Consider the following 21,985-nt stretch of genomic DNA (forward strand, 5'->3'; position numbering starts at 1 on the left):
AGGTGCAGCTTTGCAGTAACACGGGTTCTGTGCCATGTGTCGGCCGACAGCAGGATGGTGGCATGAGGGAGACTTTAGGTAAAGGTTTGCAGTCGCTCCATTTAATCACGATGACTTTACAGGTTATTAAGGCAGGACAAGCCGGCTAACAGCTGTGCCTATTAAGACTTAGCAGGACTGACATCACGCTGTATCTGTCTCTTGGAGAATGCTGTCTTTCCTCTTCCAAGTAAGACGAGATCCAATTGAATGCAGGTTGGGTTTGGCAGAGATCTTAGAAAGAGATTTCAGATCAGCTTACACGTCCATTACCTGGCTTTATGAAGGGAATGGGAATCACAGACACTTTCATCATTTGGTTTAATGTCCTTCACCTGCCTATAAAGTACCAGCATGTGTGCTCTTGGGCTTCTGCAGTTCTCATTTCAAGCTGTTAGTCAGTCATGTGTGTCTATCAGTCATTTAAGTACAGGAGGAATATCACATTTCTGGAATGATGTATTGTTAAAAAGGATCTTAAACAATGTTCTAACTAACATATAGCATATAACTATCCTCTTATCCGGCTAGTGGGCTCAGTGGCAGAGTGGGTCGTCCAATAACCCGAAGGTTTGATCCCTGCTCTCACTGCTCGAAGATTTGAAAGGTGAACTGACAGCTGGTGGGGTGACAGTCCACCTCGTTGCCACGGCCGAGGTGGCCTTGAGCAAGGCACCATACTCCCCAACATCTGGCTGGATGATCTGCTCCCCCAGCAAACCGCCGCCCACCGTTCCATATCCTGATGGCAAATCCTGATAGTTTAAATCTCCACTAACAATGAGAGTATCTCAGGTGGAACTCAGCTAAGAGGAGGCTATAAAAGTGATTTAAGTACACATTCAACTCTGCAACCAGTGTAGAGATGCAACAATGCTGGATTATATGCACTGTCCCGCCGGATTTTAAAAGCAATTGAGATCAGACTGGATGTTTTTGAGACAGGTCATTACCATTTATGAAGGGACATATCTGCATTATGAGCAGATTTTCTGGTCCGAAAAGTTTAAAGCTTCCCCACACATGTGCTTGCTAACTTGTAAACCTTCCACCTCTAACCTCAAACACCCCACATGGACAACACATTTCAAGGTTCCAAGTAACTGCTCTCTGTGACCATATCCATAATATCAGCGTCTACATAACTAATACTGAGCCTATCCCATAATCTGCAACCTTTTTTATGCACAGTACGTAAGATGCTTTCTTACTGAGAGGAAGACTTTCTCCACTGCGCTCGGGGCTGCATGCGATGTTAACATCTTCATGGTGTGTGCAGTCATGACGGAGCCACTCCCTCCTCTTGCACAGCAACAGGCCAGGCTCTTTCCCTGTGCAGCTCACATCATCCAAAACAATGGGACCCGACCCCAAACCGAAGCGTGGGACCGAGGTGATATCTAGTCCTTCAGAAAGGAGAGTCTCCCCAGATCTGTAAGGTAGACACACGTGTACACACATTTCACACACAATTATTGAACACGGGTGAGTCTGGATGTATGAACGCTTCACATTACCTGTAACCGAGCTGTCGGCACACCACGTGTGTGTTAGTGAGTGTCCAGCCGTCGTCACACACTGTCCCCCACTGACCACGGTAGAAGACTTCTAGACGTCCCTCATGGCTGCCTGCACCTCCTACCAACCTAAGAGTGCCATCTGGAAAGGAAAAGACAGACAAGGCTTAAGACATTACTAAAAAGGATACATTTGAAAACTTGAAAATTCATGGCTTTCACTGCTGTTTTACTCATGGCATTGTATGTTTTGCAAATTGCATTTCAATTCTTTAGAAAAGATACGACTAGTGTTCATTTCTGGCTGCAAGACAAAAAAGCTCTGGGAGATCCTGTTCAGACTGAATAACCAGTGTCTCAGGGCAGGGTTCATGCCTGAGGACTTCACACCAGACTCTTTCTCCTCTCCTTGTGTGCTGGCTGTGAGACCACACAGAACATTTCCCACATTGTTTGCTCAGGGTGAGCAACGGTCAGCCTCCATATTTCGAAGCCTGGCCACCATGCGCTTTCCTAAAAGCTCCCCTCCAATGTCTCACTGGCTTTACGAGGGAGTTAAAGCGGGGAAGGGAGCATTTTCAAATCGCCCCCTTCGCATGAGGTTCTCAGATTTTCATGTCGTAGCATGAAAAGCATAAGCTTGACTAAAAACATCAACGATTGCTCTATTCACTTCAGGAATTCCAGTAACACAGTGAGCACAATGCCATGGTCATAGCACCAGAAAGTGTAAATGGATCATTAATAATGTTATCAGTTAGACTGTGGTTATGAAAATATCTGCTTTGACTCCAGCAACAAAGCCTCAGGGGTCATGGAAACCTGACGTGCCATGATAAGGTGCGAATTCCTGGAGCTTCCATATCTGTGTATGTAAAATATGTGTGCATTCCAGTTGCGTGTCTGAAAATGATGGATTGCCAATGCTGGGCAAGTGTCGTTCTACCTGTAAGAGGGTTGCAGGACACGCCTGCATCCTCAGAGTGCAGACAGTTGTGTTCCCCCCAGGCACTTTTTGGACACTGCTCCAGAGTGAGCTCATTGCCCGTGCAGCGCACCTCGTCAAGCCACACACGGCTTGAGCCCTTGCCAAAATGTGCCTGGCCCCATGCCTTCGCCACACCGCTACAAAGAAAAGAGGCAGTACAGAAGAATAGAAGATTGGGTTTGCAATAATACTGATTCGATTAAAAACAGATGTACTGACTGGCCCTGACAAACAAGATTATACACAAGCCGTATTTGTGTATTCTGGAAATTGAATGGAATAAACATTTCTTCATTTCAGATCTTGATTCATGAAGAAATTGCTCGCCACACACATCCGCGCATACATAAACATTGCAACACCAACACCACAGTGGCGTACACAAAAAGTGCTCACAGTAACATTTGAGGAGAGTGTGGTGTTGTTAAATATGCATATCTCTGTGGTGCTAGAATTCGTGCAGGAACAATGAGCCTGATTCATTATCTGACCCCCAGATGTTCTTTACTGCTCGCTCCACTCTCTGTGTGTCCGAATGGAAAGAATACTTCTCATACTTTTGGAGACAGTCGGAGGGAGAGACGGACTGTTGGACACCCACATCAACTTATCTCAGCTTTCTACTTTATCTTTTCCTCACTTATACTTCTATATGCTAATGAAATTAATGGTTGGACATGAACATTGATATCTGCTCGTAGGTGCCGCCTCACCTCAGCCCCAGTTGTCGACACACAACCTCCGCATCATTGTCGTCCCATTGGTCGTCACATATGGAACCCCACTGCCCTGCGTGGAAGACCTCGACTGTGCCCTCTGACCCCGATCGACCTCCCACCAGCCGTATAGGGAGCGTCACTACTGCTGAAACGCATGCATTCACAAATAGTCTATTTTAGGAATCTATGGGGGTCTTTGTGAAGTCATCAGCTCTCATTATGTGTCTCACCTTGCTGCTGGGTGCAGGTGATGGCTGCAGCCAGAGAACACTCCCCTCCGTTCCAGATAGTCTTGGGACACTGCAGCAGGTCTAGCTCATCTCCTTTGCAATGGACCGCCCTCCAATGGAGCTTGGCCATGCCCGGACGAAACAGGGGAACTGCACGTGCACGACCTGAGATCCTGGAAGGGGATCAAAAAGCAAACAAGATGATGAACATTTAATTTTTTTTATATCTAAGGATAAATCCTGAAATCTCCAAGCAAGAAATAAAGCAGCATGTATGTTAGTGATCTGTCATTCCAGGGCCAACACGGTCAGCAGTTTTACACCCAACAGCTTTCAATAACGGTTCATGTTAAAGTCATCACCAACCATTCCAGCTGACATATGGCTGACATTTGCCCTCTTTCCTTTCCGCTGCGGATTTTCATTGACTCCTGTGTGAATATGCGCACACACACACACACACAGGCATGTGTTCATGTCAGCATGCATGCCAAGCGCTGGTGTTAGTGTCAACATGTGTAGTGAGCGCACAGAACGTCTCTGTTCTCCAGGGAAATCAGACGCTTTCGCAACTGACTACATCCTCATGAAGGCTCCCTCAAGACCCAGCGAATCAGTGGCTCTTCTTCTAGCATGAAAGCGCCTTATAATTTGAGACGGTCGCACATGTGTGTGTGTGTGTGTGTGTGAGAGAGAGATAAAGAGACAAAGAGAGAGCTGGCAACAAGGTAAATAGCTGAGCACTTAAGGTATTTAAATACCTCTGGGGAATGGGAGGGGGTTGGAATGCAAGGGTCACACAAGAAAAGTACAAAGACTGTGGAGAGAGAGCATGAATTCTCTAACGTTCCCACCAAATTTCCATCACGCTCTTGCCATCTGTCAGACCTTCTGAAGGCAGCTTCACATTGTGAATTTATACGGCAGATGGTGATTGTACTTGCACCTGTGTCCAAATATGTATGTGGGAGGGAGGGGCAGGCGGAGAGAGGCAGATAGTGCATGTCTGAACGCATGTATGTATGTGTGTGTTTGTGTGTGTGTGTGTGTGCTCACCCCTTGCCCAGCTGTCGGCAAACCACTGCAGCATCTTCGTCCCCCCAGTCGTCGCTACAGACCGACCCCCACACTCCTCCCAGATAGACCTCCACCCTGCCATCTAGCTTGGAGCGACCTCCGTGGAGACGCACAGAGCCTGAGGGTTGGAGAAAAGTAGGCGCATGATAACACAACAGCACAAAGTGGAGGATAAAGGATGATCTGAAAGAGATAAAAAAAAAAGATGCGTCAGACCATGTCAAAATCTTTCAACGTGTAAGGGGCGTTGAGAGACAGATTAAAGGTGGCAGGATGAAAGGCCCGCTCGATCCGAGCGTGAGAGGAAAAAAGAAAGAGGAAGGGGTGTGTTTGATTCTGTAAAGATGACAGGAGGACACGCACGCACGGGCGCACAACTGTCTTATAAATGAGGCAGCGAACCTGTCTTCATCAAAAACAGCTGCAGCTGGAGATGTTCTCATTTCACTTCAGTCTATACGTCACATAACATTTCATGTGTGTGTGTGTGTGTGCTGTCACATCACAACTCGTCCATAAAAAGACAGAAAAAGCAACAGAGGAAAAAATAGAAGATGCCGTATAAGAAAGTACAACTGTTTGCCTCACTGCTTGTCTTTTTTATAGACACATATTTAGCTCCTCACACACATGTCATATTTTTTCACCTCATCATACAGAAGTACACACTGTATAGTCAAAAAGACAAGATTACAGTGTGTGTGTGTGTGTGTGTTTGCATTTCTCTGTGCTTAATATATTTGGGTTACTATGGCACACACAGGTGCAGAGTGCCAGCGTGCAGGTGTCTTTTTTAGCCGCGTAATGGTCCAAACATCTTTAATAACTGGATCGATGTATCAATGTATCAATTACCGAAAGATAATTTACCCCATGTCAAGCCAACTCCACAGTCCAAGGACTAAAAATACCACAGGCTGCATGTCTGGTGCCAGATGGGAATCACACACTTCATTCCTTTCACCACTCTCTCGCTCTCTCTCACACACTCACACTATTACTACTCTACCTTTCATACAGTGTCCACTCTGTGGTCATTTCAGCCACACTTACATGTAGTAGTTCAAGCTTGTGTGCTTGATTCAGGTACTGATCATGTGATGCCCTCACAGGTCAGACTATTTTAACCCCCGCTCACTTTATTCACATGAATGATCCCTCAGGCTGTTATTGCCAAACACAGCATTTAAGTAAATACCTGTGCACTCATTTATAGCACGGATGTGCTTAGACTTGCCATCTGCATAGTCACGCATGGGATAGTGAAGGTGTGTCCTGTCAACTTCATGAGAACAAACACAGCAGATTGCTCTGCCCTTCATCAGCCCAAATAACAAATTAATAGCAAAATATTACAAATTATCAGCCCAAATAACAAATTAATAGCAAAATATTACAAATTTAATAAATCTGAGGCACCCTGCATTGATTTTTTTTTTCAGTTTATTTGATTTCAGCTCATATTTGTCTTGTTTCGACATATATTTAAATATATTAGATCATCCATCACTATAAAAACAGTATACTATATGCCAGGCCTGCATGTTTACCTTGTTTACAGTCGCAGTACCCCCAGTCCACTCTGCCTTTGTGGTTCCTAAAAAAGCACCAGGGTCGGATCCTTCCGTCCGGGTTGCGACAGTGGTTGTGCTCCCCTATCCCCTTATCCGGGTAGCGCTCCTTGAAGCCGGCCACTTCGGTCCAGTTCATGCACCGTGCGCCGGACTCGGTGACGTCTATCGCTCCCCGGTAGAAACCGTCTTTCCCACGGCTCTGGACGCAGTCGGTGAACGGCAGGATAAATGAAGGGACGCTGCTGGAATAACAGCAGCCGCTGTTCGCAGCCAAAAGTGCGGCTGTGAGAGCAGCGAGAAATGACAAATTCATTCTTCTGTGTGCGCGGTGTGCGGTGTGGAGGCAAAGCTGGAGACGGCGGCTCCGATCATCAGCTGAAGGAGACGATGATTTCCAGTCAGCCTCATCGGCCAGCCGAGGGGCCAGAGTGAAGCCGAGAGAGGAGAAGCGACGCGGATCAATGAAACTCCTATTTACGTGGGCTGATGGGCAGGCTGCCCCCCAACGAAAATCCAATAACATATTTGTAACCCCCTCCTCCCCATATTTTGGGATTTATTACCATTTCATTTGATGTGGTAATTTCATATAAAATCTTTTTTTTATGGTATTTTGTGATAATTATTATAAATAATATAACCTCGCTGCAAAAGTGCTGCCAAGATTGAGACATGACCAACATGTTTCAGCCTATTATTCTTCCTTCAAAAGTTATTTTTGTTTGGATTCATCATTTCTATGACTGTCTTCAACCTTTCTGTTCTCTTTATGCTACTTTATTTGGAGCCATGGGTCTAAGTCAAAGTTAAAAAAAATGCGGTTTATTGTGTTTTCCTTTTGGAGTCACATCAGTGATGCTGCAGATGATGATGGATGAATGATTCAACATGACTGCAGTCGGTCTCTCTCTCTCTCTCAGTGTGTGAGAGACCTGAGAGACGCACTTCACTGTCTGATACGAGGTGAATGTGATCCATGCGGTGCACAGAGTGCCTCCAGTGATTGGAGGGACAATAGCGCCCCGTCTTGTAACGCCCATATTATTATTAACTACTATTGAATCTGTCACTGCCCATCACATTCTGGTCCAGCGGTACTAAATTGAGAAAAAATAAATAAAAAAATGAAGTTACCTGACTGGATCCATTCGAGTTAGATGAGATTAGTTGAGAAATAATAATAATAATAATAATAATAATAATAATAATAATAATAATAAAGAGTTTCAGGAGACACACTAGTAGAAGAATTAAATCAGAGTTGGCAAGCTGTCTGTCACTCAACATCATCGTTGCCATGGTTACGATGGACCATAATGGTATTGTACCATGGTGGACCTGAAGCAGCATTCAGCAGTACTACTGTGTTTATTTCCTTTACGTCCATGTTGAAAGTGAACGAGGACTTTGAAAGTGATGCATCAGAATTAACCAGAAATGAAGTGTCAGACACTCAAACACTTGTGTGAGAGGACGCCGGACACCTCTCACTTAATTTGTGGCCCCTGTTTTTCCAGTTATCAGTTAACTGTCTGTAATAAAATGTTAATGTGCTTAAGACTGTGTATTGAGTTATGTTGCACAAATATATCCATAGGCAATAAATGGCTGTCAGACATTTACATTGGTCACCCCTCATGGAGCAAATATGATGAATGAAACATGATGACCTCGCTGTCTTCCGTGATTCAGGATTGGCTGAATGATTTAAAGACTAAAGAAAGTAAATATTCACCTGATTGGTGATTATACATGAAGTAAAAAGACATTTCTATTCTATTGCTATGTTCAAGGCGTATCTGTCTGGGTGTTCAGGCACCTCCAGGCTGACGCAGAGCACTTTGGGCTGCAGGATGTAAAGTGCAACTTTTGCATTTCAAATAAATAAATTACTCACCAACAACACAGTGGCATGCACACACACACAAAAAAATACACACAGTATAACATTAGAGGAGAGTGTGGTGTTGCTAAATATGCATATCTCTGTGGTGCTAGAATTTGTGCAGGAACAATGAGCCTGATTCATTATCTGACCCCCAGATGTTCTTTTACTGCTCGCTCCACTCTCTGTGTGTCCGAATGGAAAGAATACTTCTCATACTTTTGGAGACGGACTGCTGGACACCCACATTAACTCATCTCAGCTTCCTTGTCCATCATTCTGTCACTTTTCATACAGTGTATTTCCTTTATGCTAATTATTGGCTGGAATTAATGTGAATATGAAGATTAATGTCTGTGTGCAGGACCAGTGAGGCGGATAGGCTCCTGCTCATTTGCTGGACTGGGATTGGGTTTGTGCGGGTCCACAGGTGTAGTAGAACAGGCAGACAAAAGAAGAGGACTTTAAAGTCTTTGGAAGGACTCAGGCAGTGTTTATGATCTCCCTCTGTGACATTGTTTTTTTCAGTTTATCACCCTCATTGAAGAAAATACTTGGTTATACTGCTGAGTTTTTAGGTCCTAATCACTCCTTGTTACTTTTATCTCTGGTGCTTATCTCATTGTATCTCAGTCATTGTAATTGTACAGAATGTCTCTGTTGATTTGTTCTGTACATATGACATCTATTGCACGTCTGTCCGTCCTGGGAGAGGGATCCCTCCTCTGTGGCTCTTCCTGAGGTTTCTTCCACCTTTTTTCCCTGTTAAAGGTTTTTTGTGGGCAAGTTTTTCCTCACTCGAACCGAGGGTCTAAGGACAGAGGGTGTCACTCCCTGTACAGATTGTAAAGCCCTCAGAGGCAAATGTACTTTGTGACTTTGGGCTATAAAAATAAAATATGATTTGATTTGATTTATTTACTGTACAGGTCTTATCTACTTTTACTGCAACTGTTCTTAAATTATGCTTTTTACCCTATAGGTCTTAATTTGACTTCTTATTTGTTTTGTTGTTGTAGTTTTATGCTTTTTACTTTTCTTCTAATCTCTAGTTTTTCAATGCAAATGCTAGTTGTTGCCTATTTTCTGTTTTTACACTTTGGGCTACAATTCTGTATGAAAGGTGCTATATAAATAATTAAAGTTGAAGTTATATAAACCATGCACACTGAACTGAGTTTACACTCTCTTACATTTAAATATCACACATTGCTGATTTAAACGCCTGGTGGATATTAAAAGGCGTTTATAAACACAAATTAAATGAATTATGACCCTCTAGGCTTTCCATGGTGGCGTCATCAAGCCGCGTGCGTTCACTCGCCCGTAATCAACACCGGCGTATGCCGAAAACAGCTTCACTAGGCGGACTCAGCATGCAATACAGCCCTTTGTTCGCTCCAACTGATTACCAAACACTAATATACACGTATAATACAATATAAACAAAACAGCTACAACCAGGTGTCCCGAACACCTTTTTTTCACCGCTAACTCCACCTGCATCAAACGACCCCGGTGTACAGAACGAGTGCACCCATTGTGAATCTTTTTAGCGGCTAATACACAATTAGCTGAGCGCGCTCGTACAGCCACGGTTTGCAGTTTAACTCGGATAAACAGTGTGTTAATAATCATTTAGGAGAACATGAACAGTCGGCTGCAGGAGATCCGAGAGCGGCAGAAACTCAGGCGGCAGCTGTTAGCTCAGCAGGTGAGTGGACGGTTGTTGTTGTTGTTGTTGTTGTTGTTAGCGGGAGGCTAACGTTGAATGAATGATGTCAACACGTTAACGCTGTTTAAGCGTTATAATATAAAGTATTTAACACCTGTGAGTCGTTTACAGTGTGTGTAAAAGGTGCAGATAGCAGCAGTATTGTTAGGGAGCTCGGTGCCTTGCTCCAGTGCACCGACCACACTGGACTCGAACCGGTGTCGTGCCAGAATCGGATCTCTGTCATTATTTAGGGGCAGAAGTATATTATATTAAGTGGCCTTCAAGGAGAAAAATACCCATTTTGTGTTGTGATGGTCCTTTTTAAAAGAATTTCAAGCTGTCCTGTGAGCTCAGATCTTTATATTATGAATTAGATCAAGTCATATTTAAGCAGAAATCACCTCTTAGTAACTATACTTGACTACTTCAGTCAGTTTATGACTGCAAAACTGCAAAACACATCCAAACATGGGAAACAAATGCTATGTAGAGCCCAGATCAGATTAAAAAAACAATGAGGATCATTGCAAAAGTTATTCATCTTTATTGAAAACCCACCAATAAATCATAAGGGGGCAGCAGTAGCTCAGTCCATGGGGTCCTGGCTTGGGAATCGGAGGGTGGCCGGTTCAAGTCCCACATGGACCAAAAATATTGAAGGTGGACTGGTAGCTGGAGAGGTGCCAGTTCACCTCCTGGGCACTGCCGAGGTGCCCCTGAGCAAAGTACTGACCCCCCCAACTCTCTCTACATTTGCATGTCTATGCCGTTGTACTGCATGTGTGTGTGTCTGGGTTAAAATGCATGTAAATAAAAAAATAGAGTGAAAAAACAATTTCTCCATCGAGGGATTAATAAAGTATATCTTCTTCTTCTTAATCTAATCTTCAAAGACAGGGCTAAACAAAGTCATCAAGCACATAGAGACGTGTCTGTCACGTACAAAATACACTTCTTTTTGGCCACAGTTGTAAGAATTACATAACAACAAATGTCAGCACGCCCTTGCTATAATTACATCATAATACAGTTGTGTGTATCTGCATGTTATGACCATTTAAACCAGAGAAAAGCTACTGCCCAAGGCCAGAAATCAGATACTGGCACGACACCGGCCACCCTCCGATTCCCGAGCCAGGTCTCCATGGAGACAGAGCATGCTCATACACTGTATGGAATTAAGTATTAATTTATGAATGAATACGCAGTATGCATTGTGTAATAGATGAGAAAATATATGTCTGTATACGTCTCATTCATGGTTATTATTATTATTATTATCATCATCATAGGTTAGATTAGATTATACTTTATTCATCCACCACGGGGAAGTTTACTTGTTACAGCAGCAGAGGAAAGGTTAGAAACAAGTAGAAAAGGCAAAAAAACACAGACAGAAATATCTATAACCTACAACAATAAACACGAAAAACAAAGACAGAAATATCTATAACCTACAACAATAAACACGAAAAACAATCAAGTACAAACAGACTGAGGATAAAAGTGGCATGATATATAAAAAGAGTATTGCAAAGAAAGTGACCATGATGCTGTTATAAACAATAACATTTACAACTATTATCATCATCTGCACCTTACCTACCTGTTTATCTCGTGTTTTTTTTAAGTGTCCTTGTCCCATTCTGTGTTTTTAATTCTTCTACCTCAGTAGCTCAGTCCATAGAGACTTGGCTTGGGAACCGGAGGGTGGCTGGTTCAAGTCCAGTATGGACCAAAGGTGCCCTTGAGCAAAGCACCGACCCCCCCCCTCAGCTGCTCTGGGTGGCTGCCCATCACTCCACCACCTCTCTCCACATTTACATGCCGCTTTGTATGTGTGTGGTTGTTGCACTATTAGGTTAAAATGCATGTGAAAAAATGAATAAAAGTATCTCTTCTCCTTCTATTTGATTCTATTGTATTTTTATTGTATTCAAATATACCGGACTGCTATGACGACCTAATTTCCCTTCAGGGATTAATAAAGTCATCTATCTATCTGTCTGTCTGTCTGTCTGTCTGTCACAGTTGGGAGCTGAAAGCGCAGACAGCATTGGAGCTGTGCTAAACAGTAAAGATGAACTGAAAGAGATAGAGGAGACAAGAGAGACATGCAGGTAAGATTAAATTTAATTTAAAAAGTTAATACGCCCTTTTTGCCTGCACCAAAACAAAAATTTAATAGCGTGAGAATCACAGTACGGCTTTGCGTACCAAAGTTGCTGCCAAACCGAGCGCTTCACCTAATTTTGGACACGGTGTTTGTGTTGGCGGTGCAAACATGTTGTTGACTTTGTGTCTGTGATATCTTAGGTCATCGTTTGATAGTTTGGCAGCATCTTCCAAAAGGAAGGCGCAGGTGGAGGGTGAGGACACGGAGGAGGATGTGGAGGAACAAAAGGTGAGTGAGATCACTTCTATCACGAACTGTGACTCATCAGATCGACGCAGGTTGAAGGAGCATCCACCTTTTTGTATGCAGCGATAACAATAAACAAATGTAAAAACAACAACTGTGTTACGACCTGGTAAAGGGGTATGAAAGGAAGTAACATAAAACCAGATTGTAAAGGTTATTAAACAAAAGTGTTTTATTAAATGAAAGTTTTAAGATTGTTTTAACAAAAGGAGGTGAGGCAAAAGGGAACTAAGGGCGAGCAAGTGCTGATTAAACGAACAAACAAATATAACCAAAAGAGAACTCTAAACAGAGCCTATATTATCTAACTAGAAAATCAAACGAGAAAGGAAAAACCTCACTAACTAAGTCTAACTCTAAATAACAAAACCACATCAAAACAGCACTTCTAAATCTAATGGGGCTAACAGAAATAGTCTACGTGAAATCAGTAGATATAAGCTAAACTAACCCCTGCCCAGTCCCAGTAACCAAACACAAAACCTCCTGTTACAAAACACAAACAAACGAGTATCCTCTGATACATATGAACACCAAACGAGTATCATGTGATACATCCGAACGAGGCGAGCTCACAAACACAAACAACAAGTGAAGCCGCCACGATGCTCGGGCGGCTGTCGTTTAAATGCCGGTGATGCTGCTGCGGGGGCGCTGTCATTGGCGGCGTAGGAAAGATGCTGCACCAATCCGGGCCCTGCAGCTGACGAACTGTTGTCCCCGCCTCCTCCAGTTTGGGGCCAACCAGAGACCGGCAACTGCACACCTGCATTTACCTATTGGGGAAAAAAACACTACCCACACATATGCGTGGGGCGAAACGGCGGCAGCCGTAACAAACTGTCACAGTGATTTACGGCATGTAAAAACAAAATTAAAATGTTTCCTCTGCGATTCCTCGAATCGCAGAGGAAACAAGTTTTGTTCATTTCCTCGTGTTTTCTGACAGTGATGGGCCTTATCACACAGGATATCTGGCTGTTGGTTGGTTCTTCTGAAAGTTAATAATAAAACTATGAGTTGTTCTTTATAATTAATTCCAAGGAATGGCCAAAGGATGGAATGAATCTATTAAATATTGCCTGGCAAGTCCGTGTGTGGCTGTTTTTGATCACCTTATACGAGGCCTAACCAATTCACGCCATTGTCAGATTGTTATTGTGAGTTTGTTCATTTTACCACCCACAATCAGTGATTGTGATGATATCTTTGTTTATTTTCCTGCATTATCAATCCAACATCCCGGTTTATTTATTTTTTTTACTATGGGTAACTTTATGATGATGAGAGCTGGAGCGCAACAGATAAAGGTACTGGTTATCGACAAAAAATATGAATCTCATTGTGTTTTTGTTTGTTTGTGTTTGTGTGTTAGGACGAGGTGGAAGTGCAGCAGCCGGATGAAAGCAACCCGTACGAAGAGGTGTACAAGGACTCGAGTACTTTTCTAAAGGTTGGAAAACTTGCAGTCTCTTTCTTTTCCACTTTCTTTTAAATCTCTCTCATCTCGCCGCACTCATTTAAATTTAAATAACTTTTTTTTTGTTTAAAGATATTTTTTGGCCTTTTTGAGCTTTATTTGATAGAGACGGCTGAAGAGTGACAGGAATGTGGGGAGAGAGAAACGGGGAAAGAGCCGGATTCGAAACCCTCGGCTGCCGCGGCAAGAACTGAGCACATGGGGCGGCTGCTCTACCAACTCAACTCAACAATTTAATTCATGACTTTTGAAGCCTGCCAGGAAATGTTGTTTTGGCAAACTTATTACTGAGGTTTAATTAGGTGTTTTTCATTGTTTCACTGTGATGTCAAAAGCAGGCTGAAGTCTAAAAATTCCCACGGGTGGGTCAACATGAGCTCTGAGTCACACTCCTTAGAACAGGACATAACTGTAACTTGTTTGCGTGCAGTCATGTGAAGACGTGATTGTGTTTTTAAGACTTGCATATTTGAAGCTGGTTTCGTTTATCGATCTACTTCTAAATAATGGTCCTTTGTCATTACACTCAGGTGCAGTGACTCAGTTTTGATCACCATTATCGCAAGCATTTAATTACGGGCTTATCCTCTGTTATCTACAACTACTAGGCCATTAACAAAGAGTCATCTCCCTTAATAACACTTATTATAAATATCTATTTGTCTATTCTTACATTCAAAGCTACAACTGATTATAGTCTCCAAATAACTCTAGACGAAGTCTTTCAGACTCATTCTGCAGCAAGGTCTTACTAACTAATAACTAACTAATTCACTAATAGACACGTTTTAGAGTTTATTGCATACAACTATAGAAATGAACAGACCCTGTTCTAAAGCAATGAGTTACACACTTTAAATGAAACGTAGCTGTATTGAGATGCACAGCTTTTATTCCCATTTAGTGGTAGAAGAACAAAGTTTTGTCTTTGTCTTTTTGTCTTGTATTATATTTTATGAAGGATCATAGAAAGTTATAATCCTGTATGACATGCTCATATAAATACTGACACTTAGTTTTCAGCCTGGCCTGCTTCATGAGGTGTAAGATTCAGGATGGTAAACTGTTTGGATACTTACAGACCCGGAACAACTTCACAAAAACATACCTACACAGGCGGGAATAGTGTGCGCCCCAACATACCTTCATTTTTTTACCGAGGCGTAACCTGTCACTTATAATTAGGGTTAACTGCTGCCGTGTGCCAGAACGGTTTAATAAGTGTGAAGAAGAAACGAAACAGCGGTAGAATGGGGCACCTCTGCAGGTCAAGTAACGCAGTCACAGCATTGATTTCGAGGTTAGTGAGCGTTTATGACCTAGTTATTGCAGAATGTGGTGATTGACAATGAGACATTAACGAGTGCTTTATAATATCGAGCCACTGATGCTACTGATGTACACCGTAACGGTGAAAACTAAATACCAAAGAGTTAGATATTGTTTTTGTTTTTTTTGCTGTGTCATTCTCTGATGTGCACGCTGTGATCATGAGCCACGCATGCCACACGCTGTGGGAAAAAAATGAGATAGACAAGTGTTATTTTTGAACCTGTGATCCAAAGCTGGTAGGACAAGTTTTATTTGGCAGCTCGGAAGGATGTTTTCTTGTATTTACGTCAGCAGAGTCAGTGGAATGAAGGTAACAGAGTCCTATGAATCGCCTGGCATCAACTTGATCCAAGTTTCTTAACCTGTAATTCTAGGTTATTACCAGTTTAATTGGATTAAATGTGCAGAAGGTACGGTTTCATGATGCTGGTGAAGAAAACATGTGTATGTGATATCCAGTCAGTGTTATAAAAATAGCCATCGTTGAAACCTGACCCGTGTGACTTTTCAAGCAGAAAGCACTCTTTATTCACAATATAAATTGCAATGTTATGCTGGATATGATGGATATGTATACTAAAATACATCCATCTAATCACATACGTGTGTAAGTTGCAGATATATATTTTTCTTGCTCATCTTATTTCATTCGTTCTTTTTCAGGGTACCCAGAGTTTGAATCCGCACAATGATTACTGCCAGCACTTTGTCGACACAGGACACAGGCCGCAAAACTTCATCAGAGATGTCGGTTAGTGCGTGTGTGTGTGTATGTGTGTGCTTGTGTGTTTGTGTTATTAAATACATGCACATGCCTGTGTGTGTGTGTGTGTGTGTGTGTGGTTCTGACCTCGCTGTCTTCTGTGCCGACTCAGGCTTGGCTGACAGATTTGAAGAATACCCTAAACTTCGAGAGCTGATCAGACTGAAGGACGAGCTCATCTCCACCACCAACACACCTCCCATGTATGTTAAATGAAGAAGTAAATATTCACTATTTCAAGCTGACATCAACTGTTTTCAAAGCTCTGTTTAAGGTGTGTGTCTGTGTGTTCAGGTATCTCCAGGCCGACCCAGAGCACTTCGACCTGCAGGATCTGAAGTGCAAGTTTGACGTAATTCTGCTTGAGCCTCCCTTGGAAGAATACTACAGAGAATCAGGCATCAGCCACACTGAACGTTTCTGGACCTGGGATGATGTATGTGTGCACGTTTGTCTGGTTTGTGTTAGTATGTGAATAAATGTACCTTCTAACAAAAACGGCAGGCATGTTTGACACCGATACGGGCATGGCAAAGAATGTTAAGAGCTTGGGAGGGCTGCCCACCCTCTCCCAGTAGGGGGTGACAAGGATCCAGACTGATTGTACAGATGTGAAGACCTGTTTGGTCTTGCTACATAAACAATCCTATTCCGTCATTACAGGACCACCTGAGGACGTCGCCAAAAGGAAACAACAAGTTTAAGTGATTTATGAATAGACTGCATGAATCGTGTTCACTCTCTACTCTTTCCCTTCTCTGCTCTGTGCTGTTGCAGATCATGAAGCTGGAAATCGAGGAGATATCGGCTCTACGTTCGTTTGTGTTTCTCTGGTGTGGCTCTGGTGAAGGCCTGGACTTGGGGAGAATGGTAACATGCTCACACACATTAAAGCGCACATTAAATTTCAGACACACCTCCCTATATCTAAAGTATATCTCATATTCTTTACTAGTTTCATGAGGTTTTGCAACAGGAGATTTTTATATTCATTCTAGAACCAATTCTACATGAACATGGATAAAATACATACAGTATATAAATAGTGTGAGTATAGGAATAAGACTCAAGCATGTGCAGCATTGTCCTGATATAAATATCATAATGTAACCATCACGAAAGTCAAAGTAATTCTAATAATAATTCAAGGCCAGCGTTGGGTATAGTTACTTTGGAAAGTAGTTAGTTAGGTTACAACGTTACCATCAATTAAAAGTAATCTGTTACGTTACAGCGTTACCTATGAATAAAAGTAACATTACTCATGCGTTACCAAAAATAAAAAGCCATTTGCAGCGCCTCGCACATGCTGCAACTGAACTGACACAGACACACGGCCTGTATGCACCGAGACGTCCTGACAGTGAATAACGTCAGTCATCCAACCAAACTAACTCTGCAGGACAATAACAGGAAACAGGAAAGACAGTCGGCAATACGCCACATAGCGTTTTATTATTTTATTATTTTTTGATCAGTCAGAACAGAGGTATCTCCTGAATGCAGTTATGAAAGTGCATTTAAGTGTTACGACCAGATAACGATCTAACAGACATTTTAACAGCTGCCTCTCTGATTACAGGCCAAATAACACAAACAATAAAATCGCTCGCTGGCACACAGGCAAATGACAAATAGCCGAACTATGAAAATATTATTCAAGTGTCACAGGCCTAAATTCACTTTACCATCATCTACTCTTCAAAGTAGTGATTAAAAGGTGGCAGAAGAAGATTTTAGAAACGTCTGTCCGACAGTCGATTTCTCTTAGGAGTAAGAACGAGACTCCCAGGGCACAGACGCATCATCACAGACTCTGCAGACACATCCGCAGGTGGCACAGTACTGTCTGACAAAAAGCTGCAGTCGGAATTTTTCTTTTCTTATCCGGAGAAATTCCTAAAGCAACGGATTACTTTTTTTTTTTTTAATTACGAAGTTACTGATTACTTAACGCACAAAATTAATGAGTTAAGTTACACGAAAAAAGTAATTAGATTACTCACAACACTGGCCAAGGCCAATGCTCGTCAGCTGTCTCAAAAAGTCGAGGCCTTGTCTGATATAATCTCATTTGTTTCCATTATATCAGTGGAGAGACCTTTTAGTCTTTCCACTTCCACTCCACTTGAGTGATGACTCCCACTTCTTCTGTTATCGTCTGCAATCTTCGGAGAATTAGGACTACTGAGCCGGTGACAACCTGAGCCAAGCACACCGAGCTTCACACTGGCTGTTTAGAAAAGCTATGTGTGGCATCACAGAGACTGTGTCCATTTCTGTTACTACAGTCTGTGTTCACAATGCACCCCGGGGGGGAACGTGGGGGGATGTTTGAGGTTTTGGGGGAGCATTTTTGAATTTGCATTTTCATGATTCTCAATCCAAAAGAGATCTCTCTCTCTCTCACTCAGCCTGTCGTATGTGTGAGGGGCAGGGCCAGCTCTTTGTGTCTTTTTCTCACACAGACAATATCCTGTTTTACTCTTCTGACCTTTTAACAATGACTGAGCAAAAAAAACGGAGCAAAAAAACCCTTAAGAAATCTTGTCTACTTCCTTATCGGCAGTGCGGGCAGTGCTGTGCACCAAATCTCTTGGACACGAGGGAGGAAATACAGCAATCTTGATAAGCATCTAGCAAAAGCTACGGATAAACAACTTTTTGTTCAGGTATAAATATAGCTGCTTTCATAAACACAGTCTGAAGAGGTCAACGTCCTTCAGAAATTTCGTTTGAGCGCTAAGAGTCTCCTTTAGACTCATGATCAGAGCCACCGTTTCAGGCTCTGTAACATTTAGGTTGTGGTAGTTGCTAAGTTACAGTAGCCTAAGACAAGCGCATGATTTGTTTTATTTATTTATTCATTTATTTTTTGCTGTATGTAACAAAGAACTGACAAGAGTACACTTAAAACACAGGATTTATAAGCAGTAACGATAAAAGTAGTAACACCTTCTGGAGTATTTACTCGATGTTTTGCAGAAACAGATTTTTAATATCATAAAAACGATGCACAGCGGCAGACACCGGTTAATGTTTTTAAGTCGCACATCACAAATGTTGCAGGCTGAAGGGACGACCAGGCGTCACCAAGAGCAAGGTTTGGAAGCATTTGAACAAAATGATCATGTCCGGCATGATCTTATTGTTCAGTGCTCGTCACCTTTCAAAGTTAATAATATTGCAGACTGAGTTCAGGTAGCGTACGTGTTATTCCAGATTCCACTTGTGTAATATTACTCGTGTCAGGTCTGTGGGACTATTTATTTTAACGCTCAGCTCCTCAGTCACAGAGCCACAACTCAGCATTAGTTTGTTTTGTTAAGATAACCACAACCTTATTAAACAGTTTGTTTTGAAATGGACTATTTCATGAGACAGTGTGGATATGTATCGAGAATGGACCATCTTTATTACGATGTGGATAGAATAGCAGCCTAATTATGTGTGGCTTGAGAAGGAGGCGAATGCAAAGCTCGCTAAAAATGACAGAGGCCTCGTGACAGTTTGTGCGTTACAGCTTCTGCAACTATTGTTTGGCCAGATAAAAGACGGAGCTCACTTTGTGACGTCTGTCGATTGCTCTCACAACCATGAAACTATGTTTAAAATATCTGACTCATTTTCAGTAAAGAAGAACGCAGCAATTATGTTTGTTTTTACTGCTCGTTAACATCAGCAGCTCACCAGTTTAGTTATGGTGATTATAGCTTTGAAAGCCTTGAACGTACGTGTGTTCATACCACACTATTCATGGTTTAAGCTCCCAAGATGGAAACGCCCAGGTTTTACTTCCAGAAAGCTGTTGGACAAGCAGATGTATCTTTGTCACATCTTATCTGATGCTGCCGTGACGTATGTCTTTTCAGCGCTGAGTATGTATGGTAATATGGTCTGATATTTTGAAAAATAAAACCCGGTTCCTGACCGCATCTCGCAGATTTCGCAGCTCATTTCTGATAACAAGCTCACATTAATTTACAAGCTGTCAAAAACAAAACTTTGTTTACTAAGTTCACTTCAGTAACCCTCTCTGTGCCCTTCCTTCTTGCCAGGAATGTTATTAAAATACAGTACATCCTAGTCCATTTTTTGTTTCTGTTTAGGGCTCAGCAATAACTTTTAATTGTTGGCACTTTGTAGCCACAGCTGGAAACATGTTTAGTCCGCTTGTCACTCCAACTGCTAAACAACCTTCAAAGAGTTTGCGTAAAGTTGTCGTCGCTGATCGCAGCCAAAGGCCAAAAAACTGGTTGTGATGAACTCACCTTTGCTTTACCTGCCAGTCTCAGTAAAGGGAACAAACGTCGTATAATTTAAAACATCTAAATAGCAGTGTAATCCTAATTTTTATTACAATGTGACAATAAACTGAGTTTGAATTTAAAGCAAGAGTAAAAAAAAAACCTCACATATGATGTGTTATTCAGTAAGCCCTACTTTGCATGCAGCATTGTGTTAATGTCTTAATAATCCCTTCATTTATTAATGACTTATTCCTAATCTACCCATTTCAGTGTTTGAGGAAGTGGGGCTTTCGGCGGTGTGAGGATATCTGTTGGATCAAGACCAACAAAAATAACCCAGGCAAGACCAAAGCACTCGACCCAAAAGCAGTATTCCAGAGAACCAAGGTACACTACACACACACACACACACACACACACACACACACACACACACACACACACACACACACACACACACACACAGGCCCAGCTGTAATCTGTAGATGTAAAATTTCACATTGTGTCGTATTAAATTGTTCCTTCAAGGAACACTGCCTGATGGGAATCAAAGGAACAGTGCGCCGGAGTACCGACGGCGACTTCATCCACGCCAACGTGGACATTGACTTGATCATCACCGAGGAGCCTGAGATGGGAAATGTGGAGAAGCCCGTGGAGATCTTCCACATCATTGAGCATTTCTGTTTGGGCCGCAGGAGGTTGCATCTGTTTGGACGAGACTCAACCATCAGACCAGGTGAGGTGGACTCGCCCTTTTCTTTTTTGTAAGTTTCTTTCTTATTATCTTCTTTCCTGCTCTTCTTGTTTTTCAACACCTGTGTTGTTGTTGTTGTTGTTGTTGTTGTTGTTTTTTAGGTTGGCTGACCGTGGGTCCTACTTTGACAAACAGTAACTTTAACCCAGAGGCCTACGCCTCACATTTTTCTCTGCCCAACTCCCACCTATCCGGCTGCACTGAAGAAATTGAGAGGCTGCGGCCCAAATCTCCCCCGGCTAAGCTGAAGTCTGACCGCGGTGGCGGAGCGCCCAGAGGTGGACGCGGTGGACCAAACGCAGGAAGAGGCGGAGACAGAGGCCGTGAAAGAAACCGACCAAATTTCCGTGGGGACAGGGGAGGGTTCAGGGGAAGAGGAGGGCCACATCGGGGCTTTCCACCTCGCTAGAGCAAAGAGCTTGTGGCTCGTGACACAAACAGAAACTAATTGGTAATGCAAATTCTTGCATTTTGGCACCCGATGTTAACAGGTTACGAGCAGCCACCCAGCCTGCGTAAGCAGAACATGTCACACATGCCTTATGAATCTCCAATTACAGCTTAATCTAGAGATTACGTGTCCTATCTGCTGTTAGTCATGTTGACATCCTGCCAGCAGAATGACACAGTTTACTTCAGTTTCAGTGTCTGTATCTGTAAAATATGTCACAAAAAAGAAAAAAAAAAAGTTTTTTACTCAGAATCTTGTGTATTCTTTTCAAATTAAAAGTCCCCTAATGTTTCTTTGGACAAAATCCCATCATCAAAGGCAAACTCAGTATGAAGTGGCACAGCTAGAGGTAAGGCAGTGTGGCCCGAGCAGAAGTGTGATCAAATCTTTTAAAATCTTTTCTGTTTTGTATAATTTTTTCATGCATTTACTTAAGACTGAATAGAAATTGTCTGAATAAACATTCTTTACACTTTTCGTGTTTGTGTATTACATCTTTTCCTTGGTCTGTACAGTAATAAAAATCACAGTAAAGGCGGGATTGAAAGTTACGAGCGAATTAGAGAGATACAAGAGTGACTGTTATCCATAATTAACAGTTAGTTTGTTTTTGTTTTTTGCCTTTTATACCTTTATTGATAGGACAGCTGAAGATAGACAGGAAGCAGGGGGCAGTGACACGCAGTAAATTAGCCGTCCGATGCGGGATTCAAACCGGGGGCCAGCTGCAGTGAGGACTATAGCCTCCACACACGGGGCGGCCGCTTAACCCACTACGCTACCG

The 21,985-nt window shown here is 42.5% G+C and overlaps 2 protein-coding genes across 3 annotated transcripts in view; one reads left to right on the forward strand and one right to left on the reverse strand.

Moving 5' to 3' along the window:
• prss12 (serine protease 12) overlaps nucleotides 1–6,696 on the reverse strand; it is a 40,613-nt gene extending 33,917 nt beyond the window's left edge. The window contains exons 1-7 of one of the 2 annotated variants that reach the window (XM_019256973.2): nucleotides 6,121–6,696; nucleotides 4,550–4,688; nucleotides 3,494–3,666; nucleotides 3,258–3,405; nucleotides 2,503–2,681; nucleotides 1,557–1,698; nucleotides 1,251–1,471 (exon numbers count right to left, since the gene is read on the reverse strand). In XM_019256973.2, the coding sequence (XP_019112518.2) occupies nucleotides 1,251–1,471; nucleotides 1,557–1,698; nucleotides 2,503–2,681; nucleotides 3,258–3,405; nucleotides 3,494–3,666; nucleotides 4,550–4,688; nucleotides 6,121–6,667 (1,549 nt within the window). In that variant the 5' untranslated portion in view covers nucleotides 6,668–6,696. Of the gene's footprint in view, nucleotides 1–1,250; nucleotides 1,472–1,556; nucleotides 1,699–2,502; nucleotides 2,682–3,257; nucleotides 3,409–3,493; nucleotides 3,667–4,549; nucleotides 4,689–6,120 lie in introns of both variants that reach the window. The other variant, XM_010745713.3, reaches the window with a different exon arrangement.
• Nucleotides 6,697–9,417: 2,721 nt separating this feature from the next.
• Nucleotides 9,418–21,678, forward strand: mettl14 (methyltransferase 14, N6-adenosine-methyltransferase non-catalytic subunit). Its single transcript, XM_027283671.1, has 11 exons — nucleotides 9,418–9,743; nucleotides 11,778–11,866; nucleotides 12,063–12,150; nucleotides 13,544–13,621; nucleotides 15,644–15,731; nucleotides 15,856–15,946; nucleotides 16,038–16,179; nucleotides 16,521–16,613; nucleotides 20,264–20,380; nucleotides 20,522–20,732; nucleotides 20,852–21,678. Exons 1-11 carry the CDS (start codon nucleotides 9,678–9,680, stop codon nucleotides 21,157–21,159), a joined length of 1,371 nt encoding a protein of 456 aa, XP_027139472.1. The 5' UTR covers nucleotides 9,418–9,677; the 3' UTR covers nucleotides 21,160–21,678.
• Nucleotides 21,679–21,985: the final 307 nt, after the last annotated feature.

This window comes from Larimichthys crocea, chromosome X (assembly GCF_000972845.2).
Source record: "Larimichthys crocea isolate SSNF chromosome X, L_crocea_2.0, whole genome shotgun sequence".
NCBI classification, from domain to species: domain Eukaryota; kingdom Metazoa; phylum Chordata; class Actinopteri; family Sciaenidae; genus Larimichthys; species Larimichthys crocea.

What these genes read in the sequence shown, in the direction of transcription:
- mettl14 (XM_027283671.1), top strand. Translation starts at nt 9,678, where the DNA reads ATGAACAGTCGGCTGCAGGAGATCCGAGAGCGGCAGAAACTCAGGCGG. An exon ending in GAGACAAGAGAGACATGCAG is followed by an intron (nt 11,867 to 12,062) that starts GTAAGATTAAAT and finishes GTGATATCTTAG; the next exon opens with GTCATCGTTTGATAGTTTGG. An exon ending in GCCTGGACTTGGGGAGAATG is followed by an intron (nt 16,614 to 20,263) that starts GTAACATGCTCA and finishes TACCCATTTCAG; the next exon opens with TGTTTGAGGAAGTGGGGCTT.